The sequence below is a fragment of the Loxodonta africana genome, chromosome 8, assembly GCF_030014295.1.
Source record: "Loxodonta africana isolate mLoxAfr1 chromosome 8, mLoxAfr1.hap2, whole genome shotgun sequence".
NCBI classification, from domain to species: domain Eukaryota; kingdom Metazoa; phylum Chordata; class Mammalia; order Proboscidea; family Elephantidae; genus Loxodonta; species Loxodonta africana.
This window is the reverse complement of record NC_087349.1, coordinates 45,716,224-45,737,486: the sequence shown is the minus strand read 5'-3', so window position 1 is coordinate 45,737,486 and position 21,263 is coordinate 45,716,224. Positions and strand designations below refer to the sequence as shown.

Below are 21,263 nucleotides of genomic sequence, written 5' to 3'. Positions count from 1 at the left end.
AGAAGAGGAGGTGGAATGAGGGATACCATTCAGATGAATCTTGGCTGAAAGCAGAGAACACCAGAAAGATGTTTTCCTATGTTTTACTGACTATGCAAATGCATTCGACTTTGTGGATCATGATACATTATGGATAACACCACAAAGAATAGGGATTCCAGAACAGTTAATTGTGCTTATGAGGAATCTGTATATAGATCAAGTAGTCATTTGAACAGAACAAGGGGATATTGTGTACTTTAAAATCAGTAAAGGTGTGCATCAGGGTTGTATCCTTTCACCATACTTAATCAATCTGTATGCTGAGCAAATAATTTGAGAAGCTGGACCATATGAAGAAGAACACGGCATCAGGATTGGAGGAAGACTCATTAACAACCTGCAATATGCCAGATGACACAACCTTGCTTGTTGAAAGTGAAGAGGACTTGAAGGACTTACTGATGAAGATCAAAGACCACAGCCTTCAGTACGGATTGCACATCAACATAAAGAAAATAAAAATCCTCACAACTGGACTGATAAACAACACCATGATAAATGGAGAAAATACTGAAGTTGTCAAGGATTTCATTTTACTTGGATCCATATTCAACGTCCACGGAAGCAGCAGTCGAGATATCAAAAGACGCATTGCATTGGGCAAATCTGCTGCAAAAGATCTCTTTAAAGTGCTAAAAAGCAAAGACATCACTTTGAGGACTAAGGTGTGCCTGACCCAACCCATGGTATTTTCAATCGCCTCATAAGAATGTGAAAGCTGCACAATGCATAAGGAAGACCAAAGAAGAACTGATGTCTTTGAATGATGGTGTTGATGAAGAATATTGAATACACCATGGACTGCCAGAAGCATGAACAAATCTGTCTTGGAAGAAGTACAGCCACAATGCTCCTTACAAACGAGGATGGCGAGACTTCCTCTTGAGTATTTTGGACATGTTATCAGGAGGGACCAGTCCCTGAAAGATATCAGGCTTGGTAAAGAAGAGGATCAGTGAAAGAGAGGAAGACCCTCAACAAGATGGATTGACACAGTGGCTGCGACAATGCGTTCCAACACAGCAACAATTGTGAGGATGGCACAGGACTGGGCAGTGTTTCACTCTTCTGTACATAGGGTCACTATGAGTTGGAATTGGCTCAATGGCACCAGCGACAACAACAAGCAATGATACTCTGATGTTAAAAATATAAAATCATGATTGTTATGCATCAGGGTACACAGGATGCAATCTAGAAAACACAAAGCTTTAGTGTGCAATTTTTAGCAATATTGGCAAAATAAAATAAATCAGTGTAGAACAACAATAGTAGTGAACTGAATGGGCTCAAATTTGTTTATACCGGTTTAGGTGTTTTAAGTAGGCAAAAATCCCCAAACTCTTCTGCCTGTGAAAAATAAACACTGCTTTTAGTTTCAAGGGTTAAATATTCTTTCTAGCAATTTTTTTTGGAGAAAGGTAATTAGAGGTTGCCAACTAGGCGTCATTTTGATTGTTTTCTTTAAAGATACAGAATGTCCTGTAGGCATCTAGAGAGACAACTGTATGGTGCACGGTAGTGCATGGGCTGAGGGGTCTGCAAGCAACACAGAGCCGCTAAAACATTCTTACTCATACCATACATGGCGCTTCTCTTTCCCAGCACTTCTGAAATAACTTATTGTTTTCACAATCAGCTCCTCGACAATTCCTTACATCTGAAATGGTTTAGCGTACACACAATTCTGTACAGAAACAGAAGGAAATGCTGTGTTTTGCAAATATTGCCTGTATCTAACTTTCATGGTTACAAACATAACCATGAAATTGGCTGATGAGAAGAAACATTCAAACCTGAAGAGCGGTGTGAGCTCTGTGAGCTACCTGGATGGTAACAGCTTTTAAAGGTGCCAAGACACCAAGGAAGCAACAATGTGAAAATTACATAAAAGGACAAGTTAAGGAAGATAAACGAGGGCGTTAATGGCAATAGAATTCTTGCTTAGCACCAATATCTTTTCAACCAATAGAATAGGAGCCCAGAGTATATCTGGTGTTTCCTATTGTGGGCAGATACTGGGCTGATCCAACTGCCACACTCGTTGCCTTTTTCTTTCTAGTTACCTTCCAGTGGTTGGTCTAGGGGTGGCTATGTGTCCACCAATTAGTTCTCGCCAATGAGATATAAGTGAAAGATGCTAGATGGATTTACTCAGCTTTTTTTCTTAATTGTACTTTAAATGAAGTTTTACAGAACTCGTTCCTCATCGAATAGTTAGTACACACATTGTTCTATGACATTGGTGAACAACCCCGTGACATGTCAACACTCTCTCTTCTCAACCCTGGGTTCCCTATTACCAGCTTTCCTGTTCTCTCCTGTCTTCCAGTCCCTGCCCCAGAGCTGGTGCGTCCCTTTAGTCTTGTTTTGTTCCATGGGCCCGTTCAATTGTTAGCCGAAGGGTGAACCTTAGGAGTGACCTCATTACTGAGCTGAAAGGGTGTCCAGGGGCCATACTCTCAGGGTTTCTCCAGTCTCTTTCAGGCCAGCAAGTCTGGTCTTCCTTTCTGAGTTAGAATTTTGTTCTACATTTTTCTTCAGCTCTGTCTGGACCCTCTATTGTGATCCCTGTCAGAGAAATCAGTGGTGGTAGCCGGGTACTGCCTAGTTGTACTGGACTCATTCTGGTGGAGGCTGTGGTAGATATGGTCCACCAGTCCTTTGGACCAATCTTTCCCTTGTATCTTTAGTTTTCTTCATTCTTCCTTGCTCCTGAAGGGGTGAGACCAGTGGAGTATCCTAGATGGCTGCTCACAGGCTTTTACGACCCCAGACGCTACTCACCAAAGTAGAATGTAGAATATTTTCTTTATAAACTATGTTATGCCAGTTGAGCTAGTTGTTCCCCGACATCATGGTTCCCACAGCCCTCAGTCCAGCAATTCGATCCCTCAGGGAGTTTGGATGTTGTCTATGGAGGTACCATAACCTTGCCTTGTACAGGTTGTGAGGCTTCCCCAGCACTGTGTACTGTCTTAGTCTTCACCAAAGTTTCCACTCATCTATTGTCTAGTAAGTGTTTTCCCATCCCTACCCCCTCGTAACCATCAAAGATTGTTTCTTTTTGTATGTAAACCTTTTCATGAGTTTTTACAGTAGTGGTCTCATACAATATTTGTCCTTTTGTGATTGCCCTATTTCATTCAGCATAATGCCCTCCAGATTCATCCATGTTATGAGATGCTTCACAGATTCATTGCTGTTCTTTATCATTGTGTAATACTCCATTGCGTGTATGTGCCACCGTTTGTTTATCTGTTCATCTGTTGATGGACATCTAGGTTGTTTCCATCTTTTTGCTATTGTGAACAACGCTGCAATGAACACAGGTGTGTATATGTCATTCATGTGACGAATCTTATGTCTTTAGGATATATGCCTAGGAGTGGGATTGCTGGATCAAATGGTATTTCTATTTCTAGCTTTCTAAGGAAGCACCATTTCATTTTCCAAAATGGTCTTATCATTTTGCATTTCCACCAGCAAGAAACTACTATTTCTAACCATTAAAAAAATCAGCAAGGCCAAAGAAGGGAAAGGAAATTTGATTCCAGGATAAGTCCTGTTTACCCTCTGCCATCTTTTCTGGGTCTTGCTGGTGTGTTGGAATTCTGGTACTCTTACATGTGTAAGAAATATCTGCCACTAGTTCCTTTTTAATTTTTTTAATTATAGGAGGAATCTTTATAGAAGTGATGATTGTGGTCTAGGAGGGGACACTTGAATAATTCACTCTAGGGAAATAGAGTTGGAAATATTTTTGAGTGTTTTACAAAGGTATTCTATTTAATTGTTTTCTATTATAATAGCAATATGCTCATTATTGAAAACTTTGAAAATAAAAAGAGTGGAAGAAAAAAAACCCATAACCACATTACCCTAAAGACAAGCACAATTAATATTTTAGAATATTAATTTCTAATATCTTTATGTGTATATTTTTAGATAGTTGTGAACATATTGCATATATGATACTGTATCTTGCCTTTTTTCTATATTAGTAATATACAGGTTTCTCAGGTTATTATAAACTCTCTAAAAACAGTCTACATAATATTTTATTATGTGTAACATTCAGGTATTTTTCTACTGATGGGTTTCAAAATACACAAGTAATTATACTATTTAGCACCCATCACAGACCTAAGGAGTTAAATTCTCAGTTCATCCGGGAGTTTAGATGTGTCTATGGAGCTATAATGACCTTGACTTGTACAGGTTGTGCTGGCTTCCCCAGTATTGTGTACTGTCTTACCCTTCACCTAAGATTCCACTTATGTGTTGTCTGTTAAGTGTTTTTCCATCCCCACCCCTCCCCTCCCTCATAATCATCAAAAATTGTTTCTTTTTGTATGTAAACCTTTTCATGAGCTTTTACAGTAGTGGTCTCATACAACATTTGTCCTTTTGTGATTGACTTATTTCACTCAGCATAACAACGATTTTAAGGATGGCGCAGGACCAGGCAGTGTTTCGTTCTGTTGTGCATAGAGTCGCTATGAGTTGGAACCGACTCAATGGCACCTAACAACAACAACAACAGCAATAACGACAACGACAACGACATCCTCCAGATTCATCCATGTTATGAGATGCTTCACAGATTCATCATTGTTCTTTATCGTTGTGTAATACTCCACTGTGTGTATGTACCACAGTTTGTGTATTCATTCTTCTGTTGATGGGCATCTAGGTTGTTTCCACCTTTTTGCTATTATGAACAATGCTTCAATGAACATGGTTGTGCATATATTTATTCATGTGATGACTCTTATTTCTCTAGGATATATGCCTAGGAGTGGGATTGCTGGATCATATGGTATTTCTATTTCTAGCTTTCTAAGGAAGCGCCATATTGTTTTCCAAAATGGTTGTATCAAGTTGCATTCCCACCAGCAGTGCATAAGAGTTCAGATCTCCCCGCAGCCTCGCCAACATTTGTTATTTCCTGTTTTATTGATTCATGCCAGTAACGCCTGGGTGAGATGATATCTCACTGTGGTTTTGATTTGCATTTCTCCAATGGCTAGAGATCCTGAGCATTTTCTCACGTGTCTATTGGCCACTTGAATGTCTTCTACTCACTCAACTTTTAATAAAAGCTTTTAAAAAGGGAAGACAGCTGGCATGCCCTTTTGCCTGTGGTTTCTACCATCTTCTTTCTTCCCCAGAGGTGCAGCAGCCATTGTGCAACAATGAAGGCAGTAGCATGGCGATGGAGGCCTCTCTGCTAAGATGGCTGGTCAAAAAGATGGAGAGATCTTGGGCCCCTGATGGCCTTGTTAAACTGCTCACCAGCCCTGGACTACCTATCCTAGGACTTCTTGTTACAAGTAGTAAATAAACTTACTGACTTTTCTTTATGTCACGGTCAGCCTTTTCTTGTTGTCATTTTTTATTATAACCAAGCGCTGAGTGCATTTCTAACTAATACACCTGCCATACTTCATGGTTCTAAAGGATACATGTCCTCATGCCTTAACCTGAAGCAAAGAAACACACAGACACACACAAGAAAAGACTTCTGTGCTTCAGTCTCTAGATCATTCATAGTACAAGCTTATTTGATTGCTTATGATTTATTTGAGACTGGCTGAAAGCCACTGATAATAGGTCTGTATTTTTCTTCCTAAATACCTTGATGTTCATACTCAGCTGGAGTTTTGGGGGCAGAAAATTTCGTAGACTGTGATCCTTTAATTTACAAAACGACTTCTTTTTGCTGCTTGTCTAAGTCAAGATGTGTTTATAAAGGCAAAAATAAAGCTGAACTTCTTCCCTGTTACAATCATAAGAACAGCGAAGAACAGCCCATGTCAGCATTTTGGAGAGAAATAATGGAGAGACAGAATGTATTGGGAATCAGGAGGCTTAACTTTATTTATGTTAAGTTGCAAGAGAGCCTTAAAAATAAAGAAATAATAAAAAAGCTCTCGCGTCTAATTACAAGACTTCATGAGAGAACTAGGATACCTCTTTCTTCTAGGACAAGATTAAAAGTTTCCACTCTATCTCTATTCATTTCTAACTCCAAGAAGGCTAGCTGGCTCTCTAACATGATGCTGGTAGAGTGGGTAACACCATGACTTGAGTCTCCATAGTTCTATATTCAGTCTATACTCAGCTCTATCTTCTCCCCCTCTTTTGCTTAATCTCGTATTATTGCTGTAGATCTGTTTTCCTAACCTGGTTGGAAGCCACTATGCAGGAAGGGATCATAGCTCATTCATCTCCACTTCCCCTAAAGCTCTCAGGACTGTGCTGTGCACCTCACAGAAGCACACTGTGTGGATGCAAGATCATGGTGTTACAACAGCTATCCAATTTAACCTTTGACTCAAGGCCATTTGGGAGAACACTAGGGATCCTTAACAGTGTCTTATGGAAATGGAAAACAGGCTGAATTGCTGGCTCTGGCTCACATTGTTGTTGTTAGGTGCTGTCAAATCAGTTCTGACTCATAGCGAACCCACGTACAATAGAAGGACATACTATCTGGTACTGCACCATCCTCACAACTGTTGTTATGTTTTAGCCCATTGTTGTAGCCACTGTGTCAATCCATCTTATTGAGGGTCTTTCTCTTTTTTGAGGACTCTCTATCTTACCAAGCATGATGTCCTTCTCCAGGGACCGGTCCCTCCTAATAACACGTCCAAAGTATATGAGACATAGTCTCCCCATCCTTGCTTCTAAAGAGCATTCTAGTTGTACTTCTTCCAAGACAGATTTGTTTGTTCCTTTGGCAGTCCATGGTATATTCAACATTCACCAACACCACAATTTAAAGGCATCAATTCTTCTTGGGTCTTCCTTATTCATCTTCCAGCTTCCACATGCATATGAGGTGATTGAAAACACCACGGCTTGGGTCAGACACACTCTAGTCTGCAAAGTGACGTCTTTGCTTTTTAACCCTTTAAAGAGATCTTTCACAGCATATTTGCCCAATGCAATACATTGCTTTATTTCTTGACTACTGCTTCAATGGGCATTGATTGTGTAAAATGAAATCCTTGACACTGTCAATATATTCTCCATTTATCATGATGTTGCTTATTGGTTCAGTTGTGAGGATTTTTGTTTTCTTTATTTTGAGGTGTAACCCAAACTGAAGGCTGTGGTCTTTGATCTTCATCAGTAAGTGCTTCAACGCCTCTTCACTTTCAGCAAGCAATGTTGTGTCATCTGCTTAGTGCAGTTTATTAATGAGTCTTCCTCCAATCCTGAGGGCCATTCTTCTTCATATAGTATAGCTTCTCAGATTATTTGCTCAGCATACAGATTGAGTAAGTATGGTGAAAGGGTACAACCCTTGCACACACCTTTCCTGACTTTAAACCAATCAGTATCCCCTTGTTCTGTCCAAACAACTGCCTCTTGATCTATGTAAAGGTTCCTCATGAGCACAATTAAGTGTTCTGGAATTCCAATTCTTCACAATGTTATCCATAATTTGTTATGATCCACGCAGTCGAATGCCTTCACATAGTCAATAAAACACAGGTAAACATCTTCCTAATATTCTCTACTTTCAGCCAGTATACAGCTGACATTGGCAATGATATCCTTAGTTCCACATCCTTTTCAGAATCCGGCTTGAATTTCTGGCAGTTCCTTGTTGATGTACCACTGCAGCCACTTTTGAATGATCTTTAGCAACATTTTACTTGTGTGTGATATTAACGATAATTTCTGCATTCAGTTAGATCACCTTTCTTTGGAATAGGCATAAATATGGATCTCTTCCAGTAGCTTGGCTAAGTAGCTGTCTTCTAAATTTCTTGGCATAGATGAGTGAGCACTTCCAGTGTTGCATCTGTTTGTTGAAACATCTCAATTGGTATTCCGTCAGTTGTCGGAGCCATGTTTTTCACCAATGCCTTCAGTGCAGCTTGGACCTCTTTCTTTAGTAACATCGGTTCCTAATCATATGCTTCCTCTTGAAATGGTTGGACATTGACTAATTCTTTTTGGTATAGTGACTCCATGTATTCCTTCCATCTTCTTTTGATGCTTCCTGCATTGTTTAATATTTTCCCCATAGAATCCTTCAGCATTGCTACTTGAGGTTTGAGTTTTTTTCTTAAGTTCTTTCAGCTTGAGAAATGCCGAGCATGTTCTTCCCTTTTGGTTTTCTAAATCCAGCTCTTTGCACATTTCATTATAGTACTTTGTTTTCTTGAGCCACCCTTTGAAATCTTTTGTTCAATTCTTTTATTTCATTTTTTAAAATTTGCTTTAGCTACTCTATGTTCAAGAGCAAGTTTCAGAGTCTCTTCTGACATCCATTTAGGTCTTTTCTTGTCTTTTTAATGACCTCTTGCTTTCTTTATGTATGATGTCCTTGATGTCACTCCACAACTCGCCTGGTCTTCAGCCATTAGTGTTCAATGCATCAAATCTATTTTTTAGATGGTCTCCAAATTCAGGTGTGATATACTCAAGGTCATACTTCAGCTCTCGTGGACTTGTTCTAATTTTCTTAAGCTTCAACTTGAACTTGCATATGAGCAATTGATGGTCTGTTCTGCAGTTGGCCCTGGCCTTGTTCTGATTGATGATATTGAGCTATTCCATCATTTCTTTCCACAAATACAGTCTGTTTGATTCCTGTGTATTCCATCTCGGAAGATTCACATTTATAGCCGCCAATTATGTTGTTGAAAAAAGGTATTTGCAATGAAGTTATTGGTCTTGCAAAATTTTGTCATGTGATCTCTGGCATTGTTTCTATCACCAAGGCCATATTTTCCAACTACAGGTCTTTCTTTGTTTCCAATTTTCACATTCCATCACCAGTATTTATCAATGCATCCTGATTGCATGTTCCATCAATATCAGACTGCAGAAGTTGGTAAAAATCTTCAATTTCTTCACCTTTGGCCTTCGAGCTTGGTGTGTAAATTTGAATAATAGTCACATTAACTGGTCTTTCTTTTATAAATATTATCCTATCACTGACAGAGTTGTACTTCAGGATAGATCTTAAAATTTTATTTTTGACTATGAATGGAATACCTTTCCTCTTCATGTTGTCATAGTGGACCATGTGATTGTCTGATTCAAAATGGCCAACACCAGTCCATTTCAGCTCACTAATGCCTAGGACTCATATTTTGGTTAATGCCTAGGATATTGATGTTAATGCATTCCATTTCATTTTTGACGATTTCCAATTTTCCTAGATTCATACTTTGTGCATTCCATGTTGTGATTATTCATGGATGTTTGCAGCTGTTTCTTCTCATTTTGAGTCATGCCACATCAGCAAATGAAGGTTCTGAAAGCTTGACTCCATCCACATCATTAGGGCCGACTCACTTTGAGGAGTCAGCTCTTCCCCAGTCATCTTTTGAGTGCCTTCCAACCTGGGGGGCTCATCTTCCAGCACTATATCAGACAATGTTCCGCTGCTATTCATAACGTTTTCACTGGCTAATTCTATTCAGAAGTAGACTGCCAAATCCATCTTCCTGGTCTGCTTTAGTCTGGAAGCTCAGCTGAAACCTGCCCCCCATGGGTGACCCTGCTGGTATATGAATACTGGTGGTATAGCTTCTAGCATCACAGCAACACACAAGCCCCCCAGTGTACAACCAACTGGCAAATGCATGGGGTCCAGTTACTAGGCCTTCTTATTTCTACTTTGATGTCCTTTCTACTCTGTCATGATCCATCAAAGGTGCTCAGAGAATGTTTGTTAAATAACATGGATGCACGAATGAAGTCTCTCAAATGGAGAGAAGGCAAGTTTTACAAAAGTACAGAACTTAAATGCTGTAATGAACACAGTCAAGGTTTTGAGGTTACCTTCACTTGAAGAAATCACTCTTTCTGTTTTTCCTGGGAGCCCTTTCCTACCTCCAGAGAGAAGGCTCTTTTATATGAAAGGCAGATACACAAAACCAAAGCAAGTGGAAGAATCCTCGGAGACAAAGTTCCTTAAAAGCAAATTCATGTAAAACAGCTCAAACACCTAAGGACTGTGCAAATTTTTGACAACTCATCCCATTCCTGTAGTAATAGTTTAGTAAGTCAGTCAATTTGGCCATAGTCCTAATACTAATGTGACATAAAAGAGAAACAAAGAAATAAAAAACCCAAACCCATTGCCGTCAAGTCGATTCTGACTCATAGCAACCCTACAGGACAGCGTAGAACTGCCCCCATAGGGTTTCCAAGGAGCACCTGGTGGATTAAAAAACTGCTGATTTTTTGGTTAGCAGCCAAGTTCTTAACCACCGCACCATCAGGGTTCCTAAAAGAAGACAGTACATCAATATTTACATATTCTACAAACCTAAGCAACATTCCATTATTTCCAGACAGAAGAGCCACACAATGCTGTCTTGGTTTGGTGCCACTCAGGAGTTATATTCATCTGTATAAGGAGATGTGAATGAATCTAAGCCTCTCTGATATCAGGCTCTTTTGGTTTTGTTCTTGTAATCATCAAAGATGTGGTTACTAGATTAGTCAGAAAAAATTACTGATAGGGTGAGATTAAAGGTGGCATTTTAATTCACTTGTTATTTCTACTCTATTAATTTTAAAATAGGCATAACCATGTTATTTATATAAATGTAATGTTGTTGGAAAAAACAATCTCATAACATAGAACCATTTTTTTTAAAAGTAAAAATCTGCAATTCTCCTGCCTAGAGGTACCTGTTAACATTCCTGTGTAAGTACTCTCAGACATTTTTTCCTTATGCTTACACACAAATACAAGCGCATAAACATTCACTTCTCTTTCTTTTTTAAAAAAATAATTATGAAATCATAATAAATCTGCCCTTTTTAAAAACTATTCCATTGCCATATTTCCATGTCAAAAAATATGGAGAGACATCATCATTTTTAATGAATCTAACCAATCCCCAATTAGGGAAATTTTGGAGGTCGTTTCCATTTCTCACTCCTGTAAACATTACACACCCTTACGCATCTTTGCACACTTGTCCAATTATTTCCTTAAGATAAATTCCTAGAGGCAGAATTGCTTGGTCAACGAAAATGCACGTTTTAGAAGTCGACAATTACTGCCAAGCTGTCCTCCAAAACGGCCGTACCAAGTTACATTTATCAAGAACATAAACAATGACTGAGGTGCCATTTCTTACCACTTGCCAACACGGAGCAATGACAGACAATATTTTTAATCTTAGCCACTCTAATGCCTGTATTTTTTCCATCTTCATTTCTCTGACTACTAGAGAAGTTAAGCTTTTCATGTTTATTGGCTATTTTTTCTCCTTTTTAGTGAGTAGCCTTTTCATGTGCTTTGTCCTTTTTTTTTTTTTTTAATTGGGGCTTATCTTTTTCTTACTGATTTATAAGAGTTCTTCATATTTTGGCAATATATAGCCTGTCATACCTGTTGCAAATATCCCCCCTCCCCCCCCCCCCAATTTGTTGTCATGCTTTGCTTTCAGGAATTTTTTTTTTTCTCCAAACAAAAGTTTAGACATTTGGAATTGTGGAATATGTGTTTTACAGTACCTGCAACTATGTGTAGCCATGTGTATCATTTAGAGTACACTCAAGTTTGGCCATTTTAAAAAGCTTGTAGACTCTCAATACTTACATAATTTTGGACACCCATCCTCCCACATAACAAATATAGTAAAATTCAACGAAAAATTCAAATTGATTTTATGATTTTGCTTTTAAATTTTATTTGGCTGTAAGTAATGCATTTATGTTCAGCTGTGATTTCTCAGAATACTCAGGAATCTGACCTAAAAAGTGCTTTCAATATGGTAAATATTATTTTCAGCAATTAATGATGTTGATATGTGTTTTGTAGAAATAATTAAAATTTACTAATTTCATTTTGCAATATTCTTATATTTTTGAGACAATGTACATTTTCTCAGCTCTTGGACTTTTTCAGTTCCCCAGAAACTTAAAGGCTCCCGGCACTGTGCACCAAATGAGTAATGAAAGAACTTTCTAGACAGAAGCACAGCTAAGATGCTGGGGGAGGAAAGTACTTGGCTTACTGGAGGAATAGAAAGAAGGCAAGTTGATGTGGCTGTTGTGGGGCAGGGAGAGTGAGTGAAAGGCAGCGTGGCAGAGAGAAGGAGCAGAGGGTGATGGGCCAGGTCACATAGGGCCTGCCAAGGAGTCTTTGTGAAACATTGTCCATAGTAAGTAATTATCTCAGCCTACTGAATTTCTGTTTCAACAAACCAGGCATGAATCTAAATAATCAACTGTAGATTTCTCTTGTTAAGAACCACGTTATACTTGTTTAATGGTTTATTTTCTTATTTCTGAAAGATGCTTAATCCAAAGAAAGACTTTAAAAAAAAAGTCTTTTTTTTAAGGAATAAATGAATTAATAATCGACCTTCTGAACATCAACAAAATATGGGTCTTGGATCAGAGAGCCATTTTGTCCATTGCATAGGCACGACCTAATCCTTCATTCTCCAATACATGTCTTGAAGTGGTACATTTCTTCACTGCCATCATTCTATTCCAAGTCACACTACAGCACACACAGATGACACCATTAGTCTCTTAGCTGGGCTTCTTCTACTGTTTCTCCCATTACCCTTTACAGCTTATTCTCCCCACACCAGCTACAGTTATTCTTTAAAACATAAATATGATCATGTCACTCCTCTGCTCCAAATCATTCACTTGATTCCCATAACACTTAGAATAAAGTCCAAGATCCACAAGGCTCTAACACGATCTAATTCTTGCCTACCTCAGGGCTTCGTCCTTGCTGTTCTGTCTGCAGTGCTCTCCGTCCACCCCTTTGAATTGTTACCTCTTTCTCATTATTCTGTTCTCTACTCCAGTGGCTCCCAGGAAGGCTTCTCTACGATTCTATATAAATCTAGCCCTCACCCTCCACTCCTGTCACCTAATACTCCATTCTCTTACTCTGCCTTATTTTCTCCACAGTACTTATTTCTATCTAAAATATCATTATGAATTTGTTTACTTGTTTTCTGTTTTTCTTCCGCTCTAGAATGTAGTAAGTACTACAAAGGGAGGGCTTTTCTATCTTCATCTCCACTACTGACTGATACACCTTCAGTGTCTACAAGCAGTACTTGTGATGTAATCAACGAATAGTTGAATAAATTAATCTATCAATGAATAAAAAACTTATATCATGTAATGAAAACTTCACAATGAAAAAGCCAAATAAATAGGCTCTGCTTTAGAAAGTACTTTATAAACTAATTTGGGAGTATATTCAATTATATTAGCAATTTTATAGTGGCACTAATACCCCTGAGTGCTCAGAGTCTTCATTGCACAGCTGTTGAGAATAATAAGTGACTCTTCAGTTTGTCACTCAATGCATTTACCTCATCTATCTGCTAATCTTCTTAGAATGATCACTTACTGTGAAAAGGTAGTTGAGGTGGCTCTTGGGAGCCATCTTGCCCTGATCTCCTCCAGCAGCACTATTTTAGTTGATCTAGTGCTCTTTTTGATAGTCTTTGTAAAAAATAAACTGAAGAATACTCTAGGCTTGATAATAAAATATTTAAGCTAACAAAATTTCTACAAAAGTTATAAGCTCATTTTTAATGAAAAAAAAAAATCCTAAAGAAACGTACCTGGCTAATATTTTATTCCATGAGTAGATTCATTTTACAAAGGTGTTTTCGTAATATTCTTTCTTGTAACCTAAGCCGATAATCAGGGTTGTCTAAAGTTTCGACTGGGCACTAACTTGGCATTTCCTTTGTTTACCAAGGACACTTCCTTCCATTAGTATTAGACAACTTCTTTGATTAGTTTCACAAGCCCAGTCCAAAAGATTTAAGAATCCGCTGCATCGTAAAGACACTGACTCTTTCAAACCCTTTCAAACAGGTATTCTTATTTTAAAAAATTAACCAAAGGTAGCCGAAGGAGAGGTAGATTTTATGAAAAGATCTTTGGTTCAATGCTTGCAAAATGCACGATAGGTTCTCCCCTGGGCCTAAACGTCTCTACAGATGCCTCTCAGGCCTATGAAGCTTGAGGGCTAAGGTGTTTCTCTGGGCAGTTTGGAAATCTTTCCAGGTCATCCATTTACACATCATTGTTAATGCCTCATGGTCCTTATAACCTAGAAGCACTTTAACTACTTTATACTCCCTTTCATATATCTTAAAGTACATTTCACACACCATTCAGTTCTGCTATTTATCAATTACATGATTATTGTATAATACTAATTTCTTGCTTTTCTTAAATTGTTACTAGAGCTACAGTATTACTTCCTACCTTTTATTGCAAATACACTGTATTTAAGTTATATTATAAGAGCCTCCTTTTTAGCCTGGAATTTTTCCCTGGGTAACTCCTGCTTCTCATAAAATATAAAAACAAATTCTTTCTCCTTGTCCATGTTCTTAGACACCCCTTGAGATATAAACACATACTTTTTGAATGTAGCCATTTGTCCATTCCCTTTGACTAGGACCATCCACCTTGCAGCTGTTATCTTTGTTTTATACCCTAGCTTCCTACATCTTCAGGGCTGACCGTGCCACCTGGGGCCAGTGTGAAATATTGGGCTTCAAATGTCTTCCCATCACATCATCACACACCACACAATGTTATCCTTTTGTTTCACATGCCTTTCGTCACTCACAGCTAATTTCACTTCTTGACCATTGTTCTATTTTCACTACTTACTTTAGGACATTTCTCCTCTTAAAATATGACCCTAAACATGACTAGTGCTAGTGATTTACTTGTATAAGGAAAAAAGAAAGCTTTAACTAAAAAAAAATTGAACTTAACAAGGAATCAGAACTTTCTATTTTTAGTACCAATGAAAGCACCTAGGAGATCCTTTCAACATTTCTACAAGTCTCAGTTATTTCTAAATCTTCTTTTAATTCGATCTGCTTCTGTCTAATTAAACACCATTAAAAATAAGTAAAAACTCTAGCTTTTCTTATCTCCTATTATTTTTTACTTTAATTATTAATAGAGTGACAGTATTGCTTTCTTTCATTTTATTTAAGTTACATATCGTTTGGCAGCTAACCAAAAGGTCAGCAGTTCTAATCTACCAGGCGCTCCTTGGAAACTCTATGGGACAGTTCTACTCTGTCCTATAGGGTCGCCATGAGTCGGAATCAACGGGACAGCAATGGGTATGGGATAAACAGGCTATTATGGTCCTTTATGTCTGGGGTTTCCCAGAAACCTAATCACTATTCATAAAATCTTGCTATGGTAAAATATTCAGGGTTGCTGGAATATTATCCACCTGGATGGAGAGGATGGTTGGTATTTGAGAAGGAAACTGTACCCACTATGAGCTTTTCATTGCACAATCCTCCAACTTTATTCCCCACTCAAAATACATTTAAAAAAGTTTCTATTTTATTCTCTTTAAGTTTTAGAGAGATGTTCTTCTGCATTACTTGAGGAAAAAAAAATGTTTACTGGCTTTTAAAATTCAAAAAGTTGCTCATAATTTAGATCTAAATGCGATACTACAGATGCCACAACTTTTTCCTCCTCAACCAAACATTTGAGAGAATAGAAAAGGCAGGTGCTTGTTAGGTGCTTTCTATTTCTTATTTAATTTTTATAACAATCTTGGAAGTAGGTATTATTGTTCCCATTTTATGGATGAAAAACTAAGGTTCAGAGAGGCTAAATAAGTTTTCCTGAATATGTGGCCTTTTGATGTTACTGTAAGGAGCCCTGGTGGTACAGTGGTTAAGCACTCAGCTGCTAATCAAAAGGTTGGCAGTTTAAACCCAGCAGTTACTCCACAACAGGAGAAAAATGTGGCAGTCTGTTTCTATGAAAATTACAGCCTTGAAAACCCTATGGGGCATTTCTACTCTGTCCTATGGGGTCACTATGAGTCAGAATCTACTTGATGGCAATGGGAATGGGATGGGATGTTACTGTATTGATATGGGAGCATTTTTGATAATTTATAAATAAATACTTAAAATGTCAGCTTCTAAAAATTACCAGAGAATATGAAAGGCTGGTGTCCTTAGCCTATGTTTGACTCCTAAGCCAGATTTAGAGGTTAGCACAGAGTAAGGCTCAGAGATAGTGTAGTGGCTGGAGTTGGAATAAGAGTTGGAGATGGGCTAGGTCATGGCTGGGATGAGGGACAAAGCTAGGGTGAGTCCTGGGTGGAACTAGAGGTCAGGGATGTCTCTTGTACATTAATTAGTAATGAAGCTTAGTGATTTCCTACTTTGATATGATGGCTCTGATGCAACTTTCTTAAAATACACCCCTCAAAATGCCTCACTAGTTAAAAAATGTCTGCTTTGATTTTCCAAATTCTAAGTGGCAGACCCAGAATCTGAACTATTGTCTATGACCTCAAAGCTTGTCTTTTCCTACCACATCATAACTATCAAAAATAATTGTCAATTCTAATACGTTATGACAACCATCCCTTCATATTTGTATACATTTTGAAAGCAAAACTAATATGACATAATACGACAACAATGTCCTTCCTACCTGTTGTATCTAGATAGGATAGAGAAATGCAAACGTCCCTTGGTATTATCACAGATGCAATCTTACAACAAATCTCGGTTAAACTCATTCCCTTAGGGATCTTAAAATATATGTAAGAGGTTTTAAAGACTATTTTAAAAACCTAGTCAGACATAGGCTCTGATTTCAGATACTATATACGAAAGAAAGGAAATTACTATTATAATTAAAAGCAATTCATTTCTCCACTGAAAAAAGTGCTTTGAGATGACATGCTGCGAAGTGATTTATAGCATATTGACTGTAGTTCTTCAGATGAAAAAGCAATTGTCCAAGTTTTCCCTGGAGAACACTCTCAGTAACAATAATCCACGCTCATAGAAAGTCATGAGTTAGAAAATGAGAGTCAAATGAACTCACAGCTGGGAAAAGCCAACAATAATTAATTTAACACCAGCCATTTGTACAGAACATGTATACATCTCAAAATTTCCCTGGAGAGACACAAGGTCATTGAAGGGCAGAGTTCACATATTTAAATGTGCTTAACAAGATTTTACTTAATAAGATAATGTGCTCCAAAGGTTTTATATTTAAAAAAAAAAAAGGCAACTTGTTTTAGGACTAGGAGGTTATGATAAATAGTTGGTCAATACAGTCACTTGAATTTCAATATTGTCACAAGTGTTTGTGAAAAACATCGCTAAAATGAATTCTCATTGAATCTTGGATGATATACTCCTCAGTAGAAGCAGAGAGAAAACAGTGTCATTAAAAGGGGTTTTATTCAGACTTATTGGCTAAGAAAATGGGAACAGTTTGAGATCTTCCATGTGGTTTTATTTTAATGAGCAGTGAGCATTTTTCATGTCCTTATTAAAGTAGTTAATGTGTTTCTCTAGTCTCATTATCACTGCCAGAGTATACTCTCTGTTGTTTCAGAACCAAGACAACTCCTTTTCATTTCAAGGAAGATCAGAAAGTCAAATCTGATTGCTCACATGTGGTTGTTAATAAAACTCCTACAGTGCTGCTCAAGGTGTCCATGGGGATTGTACAACTATTTATATTTTCTTATGGTTTTCTATAATTACTGTGATTGTACTTTCACAAAGTAAATGTATCTCTACCAATGAAAGCAGTGGTGGCTTAAGAATATTCATCAGACTTGTGTGAAAGGATATTTTTCTTAGGGTTTTGATCAAAGCACAGAAATTAAACTGCTGTTATCATGCATTCAACCCAAGTGTTAAATTAAAATGCTCAGCAACTTTGGAGTTTATCTGAGCAGATGTTAACTATTTATGAAAATAAACATTATACAGGACTTGCATTCATGATATGACTGTTGTATTAAAAGTGCTAGATAAAAAAAAAAACTACTATACAAATTTGAGGGATATAGTTTATGATAAATGACCAATTTGAATTACTCTTAACTCAGGTCAACCTAAATTTTCAGAAACAGAGAATTCTAAGAAATCACATGTTAGTTTCCATCTTTATATCTGCTTATATTTGTTCCACTTCTTTCCTTTGAAGGCTCAACTAAGAACTAATATCCATCAAAGCAAGCATCTGAGGATATCAAATAAAAAGCATACAATATAACCTCTCATACTTTGTCATATAGAAATTTCACTCTATCTCATTTGACAGTGCTCGCAGCAAAAGTGACCAGCTGTACTTCCATTCCATTAGCTGTCATTCTGATGTTAGAATTTTACCCTGCTGAGTGTGGGATGTGACTGTACATGCACAATTCCCATCAAAGGTAATTTTCTGTGCAATGATGTGTAAAATTTACCTCTAATTATGATAAGGTCACTGATGGGTCATTTAAGATACGCTCTCTGGAGACAACTGCAGTGAATAGCTTTTGGCTAGATTCATCTGAAGAAAATAAATTGGCCTGACCATGACTCAATAGAAAGTAAAAATCTCTTAGAAAATTATTCCTCAGTCATGCTTAAAGTCCTAAAGGAGCCCAAAGAGGCGCAGTGTGCACAGTCATAAAGGTTGTAGGCTTTGGAATCAGAGCAACCTGTTTACTCCAGGATCTCTGGGCCTAGAAGGCCTGGCATGATCTGGTTCCTGTACATCTACTGGCTTCTGTTCCTGACATTTTGCTCCCTCACTATGTGGGCTCTAGCAACATTGGCCTCTCCTAGTCTTTGAGTCGGAATTGACTCGACGACAGTGGCTAGTCTTTAAAGATGCCTTGGCCACTCTTGCTTTGGGGCTTTTGTACTCTAAAGTTTCCTGTATTTGGAATGCTCTTCCTATAGATCTCCAAGTGAATGAAACTTCCTTATTCTTCTACTACCTGATCAAATATGGCCTCCTCTGAGAAGCTTCTTATGCGCTTCCTATCTAAAGTAACACCTCCTGACCCCAGTTGCTCATTATCCTATCATCCTACTGATGTCCCTCAAGTGCTAATAGCAGTCTGAAATTATTTTTACCTTTTAATTGTATAAATAAATGTGCACATGATTTTACAAGAAAAAATATAACTATGAAGGGTATCTTGCCTAGAATATTCCACAACTAACATTAACCATATGAGTCAAATACAGTTTGATAGAATGGATTAATAAGGAGATCTTAAAAATTTTTTTAAAAAAGACAAAACAAAAAAGCAGTTGCTGTTGAGTCAATTTCTACTTATAGTGACCCTATAGGACAGAGCAGAACTGCTCCATAGTGTTTCCAAGCAGACTGCTACATCTTTCTCCTGCAGAGAGGCTGGTGGGCTCAAACTGCCAACCTTTCAGTAGGCAGCCATGAGCTTAACCACTGCGCCACCAGAACTCCTCTATTAATAAATTAGGGCTGAAAAACTTATTGGACTTTATGTTAAGACTGAATGAAAACAGAACTACTCATGAGAAATTTTTAAAAAATTGTCACTAGAGCCAAGTCATGTTTCACCATGATCATTGTGGGCCTCCATGCAGGGATAATACGATAGTCCCTTTACTTACTAATACTTTTTGAAGAGGGTTTTTATATATAACTGTGCAAAATGAAATTTTGAGATTAATACATATATTGAAATTTTATATTATTTAAATGTTTCAGTATTTTGTGTTTAGTCCTTCTTAAGACCTCTTACTTGTAGACATAATGCTGACTTCTCAAGTGGTTCATGTTTAGTAAATGTTTGTCAACAAATGGTTAAATGCTAATTGACTGGAAAATTATCCTCCTGTTGTAATCCCTGATGTAAACTGCAACATTAAAAAAATCACAACAATAACGATGAAATCCTCACCAAAGGGTCCAGTCATGGCCACAGTACGGCTGAACATTTCCAAGATAGAATCCCAGAGATTGAGTGACTTCCACAAGATTGGTAAAGTCCAGACTAATGCTGTTGAAAAGCACAGATGTCATGATAATCTCATCAATAGCCCATACATCTTCTCCCTGGGAAGAATAATATGGTTGCCACCATCTGAACTGAATTCCAAATTGTCTTGCATCATCTGGTAATTCTACGGAGATTATTCTAAAGACAAAAATAAAAGTCAAAATTCAGATTACTTTTGTATCTTAAAACACAAACCTTCATAGCAGAATAGTTTTTCCCCCTGAAGTATAGTATTTAAAAATAAAGTTTTTCCCCCACTATTGCAAACATTCATCTGAGATTTCCAGTTTCTTGTTTGACTCCAACGATGTCTACTAAACACCTTCAAAAATACCAGTTTTCTTTCACTCATCTGTTCTTGAAAAGCTAACTCAGTGAAACATAGTGTCCAAAGTGGCAGGATTCATCTTAGTCTGGCAAAAGATCTTGGGTAGTTTCTTACATATGTTACAGCTTTGGTCTGGGTAGAACCAGGGTATTTCCTCATTCCCATGTGCTCAGTACAGTGTGTGAGGTCACTTGCTCTGTCATGGCAGCTATGACAACAAACTCGCACCTGACAAATGGGGAAGAAAATTAAGAATAATATCTAATTTCCAGGAGCAATTATTGTACACAGCAGCAGGAACCATACATTAATTGCCACCGCAGTGACATCTGCTTGAAAGCTCCATAAATCACAGTACCGTGCTGCTCACATCCATACACAAGGTGAGATGCGAAGCAAATGGCAAATGGCAAATGGAACATTTGTCTCTATCAGTGTACAGTTAAACACCAGGAGAGGCGCCTGCAGTAAACACTCACTGAAGAGACTGAGATTTCTTTTTTCCTAGTAAGGAAAGATAAATTTCTTAAGCCAAGTGACAAGCTGGATACTTTAAAAAGAAATTATTTGAAATTTTCAATGTCTAAAGCTGGATTTACTGAGAAATTAAGTTAATTTTCACATTTTTCATTATGTTTTATTTTTAGTTATTGTGTAAAGAAAAATGTTAAATTGCATTTGGAAATATATTTTTACACTGAAAGTTGTGCAAAAATGCTGCACCAATTCTTTTTGCTACAAAAAATATTTATTTACTTTTCCTTTAAATAATCTGCTCTTGTAATATGGGGCAGAATAACATGACCATCACCACTGATGACACAAAAAATAAAGAAAATGGTGGAACTTTCAGCAATGTGAGAAAACACATTTCATAAAAAAATGGGAAATCAATATGCAAATATAGAAATATAAAATTAAAAACACTCCTTAAACTAAAAAGACACAGCTATGGTATATTTGTAGTTTTGTAATACTTTCCACAATTTGATAGATTGTTTTCTCCAATGTGAATTTTTTGTATTAGAAGAAAATAGTAAAATGCAAACTAAATATTTT

The 21,263-nt window shown here is 37.5% G+C and overlaps 1 protein-coding gene across 1 annotated transcript in view; it reads right to left on the bottom strand.

The window, feature by feature from the left end:
- The window catches only part of RELN (reelin), a 525,949-nt gene that overhangs the window by 132,224 nt on the left and 372,462 nt on the right, over nucleotides 1-21,263 (bottom strand). The window contains exon 20 of the mRNA XM_064289885.1: nucleotides 19,778-20,014. Within this exon, the coding sequence (XP_064145955.1) occupies nucleotides 19,778-20,014 (237 nt within the window). The remainder of the gene's footprint in view (nucleotides 1-19,777; nucleotides 20,015-21,263) is intronic.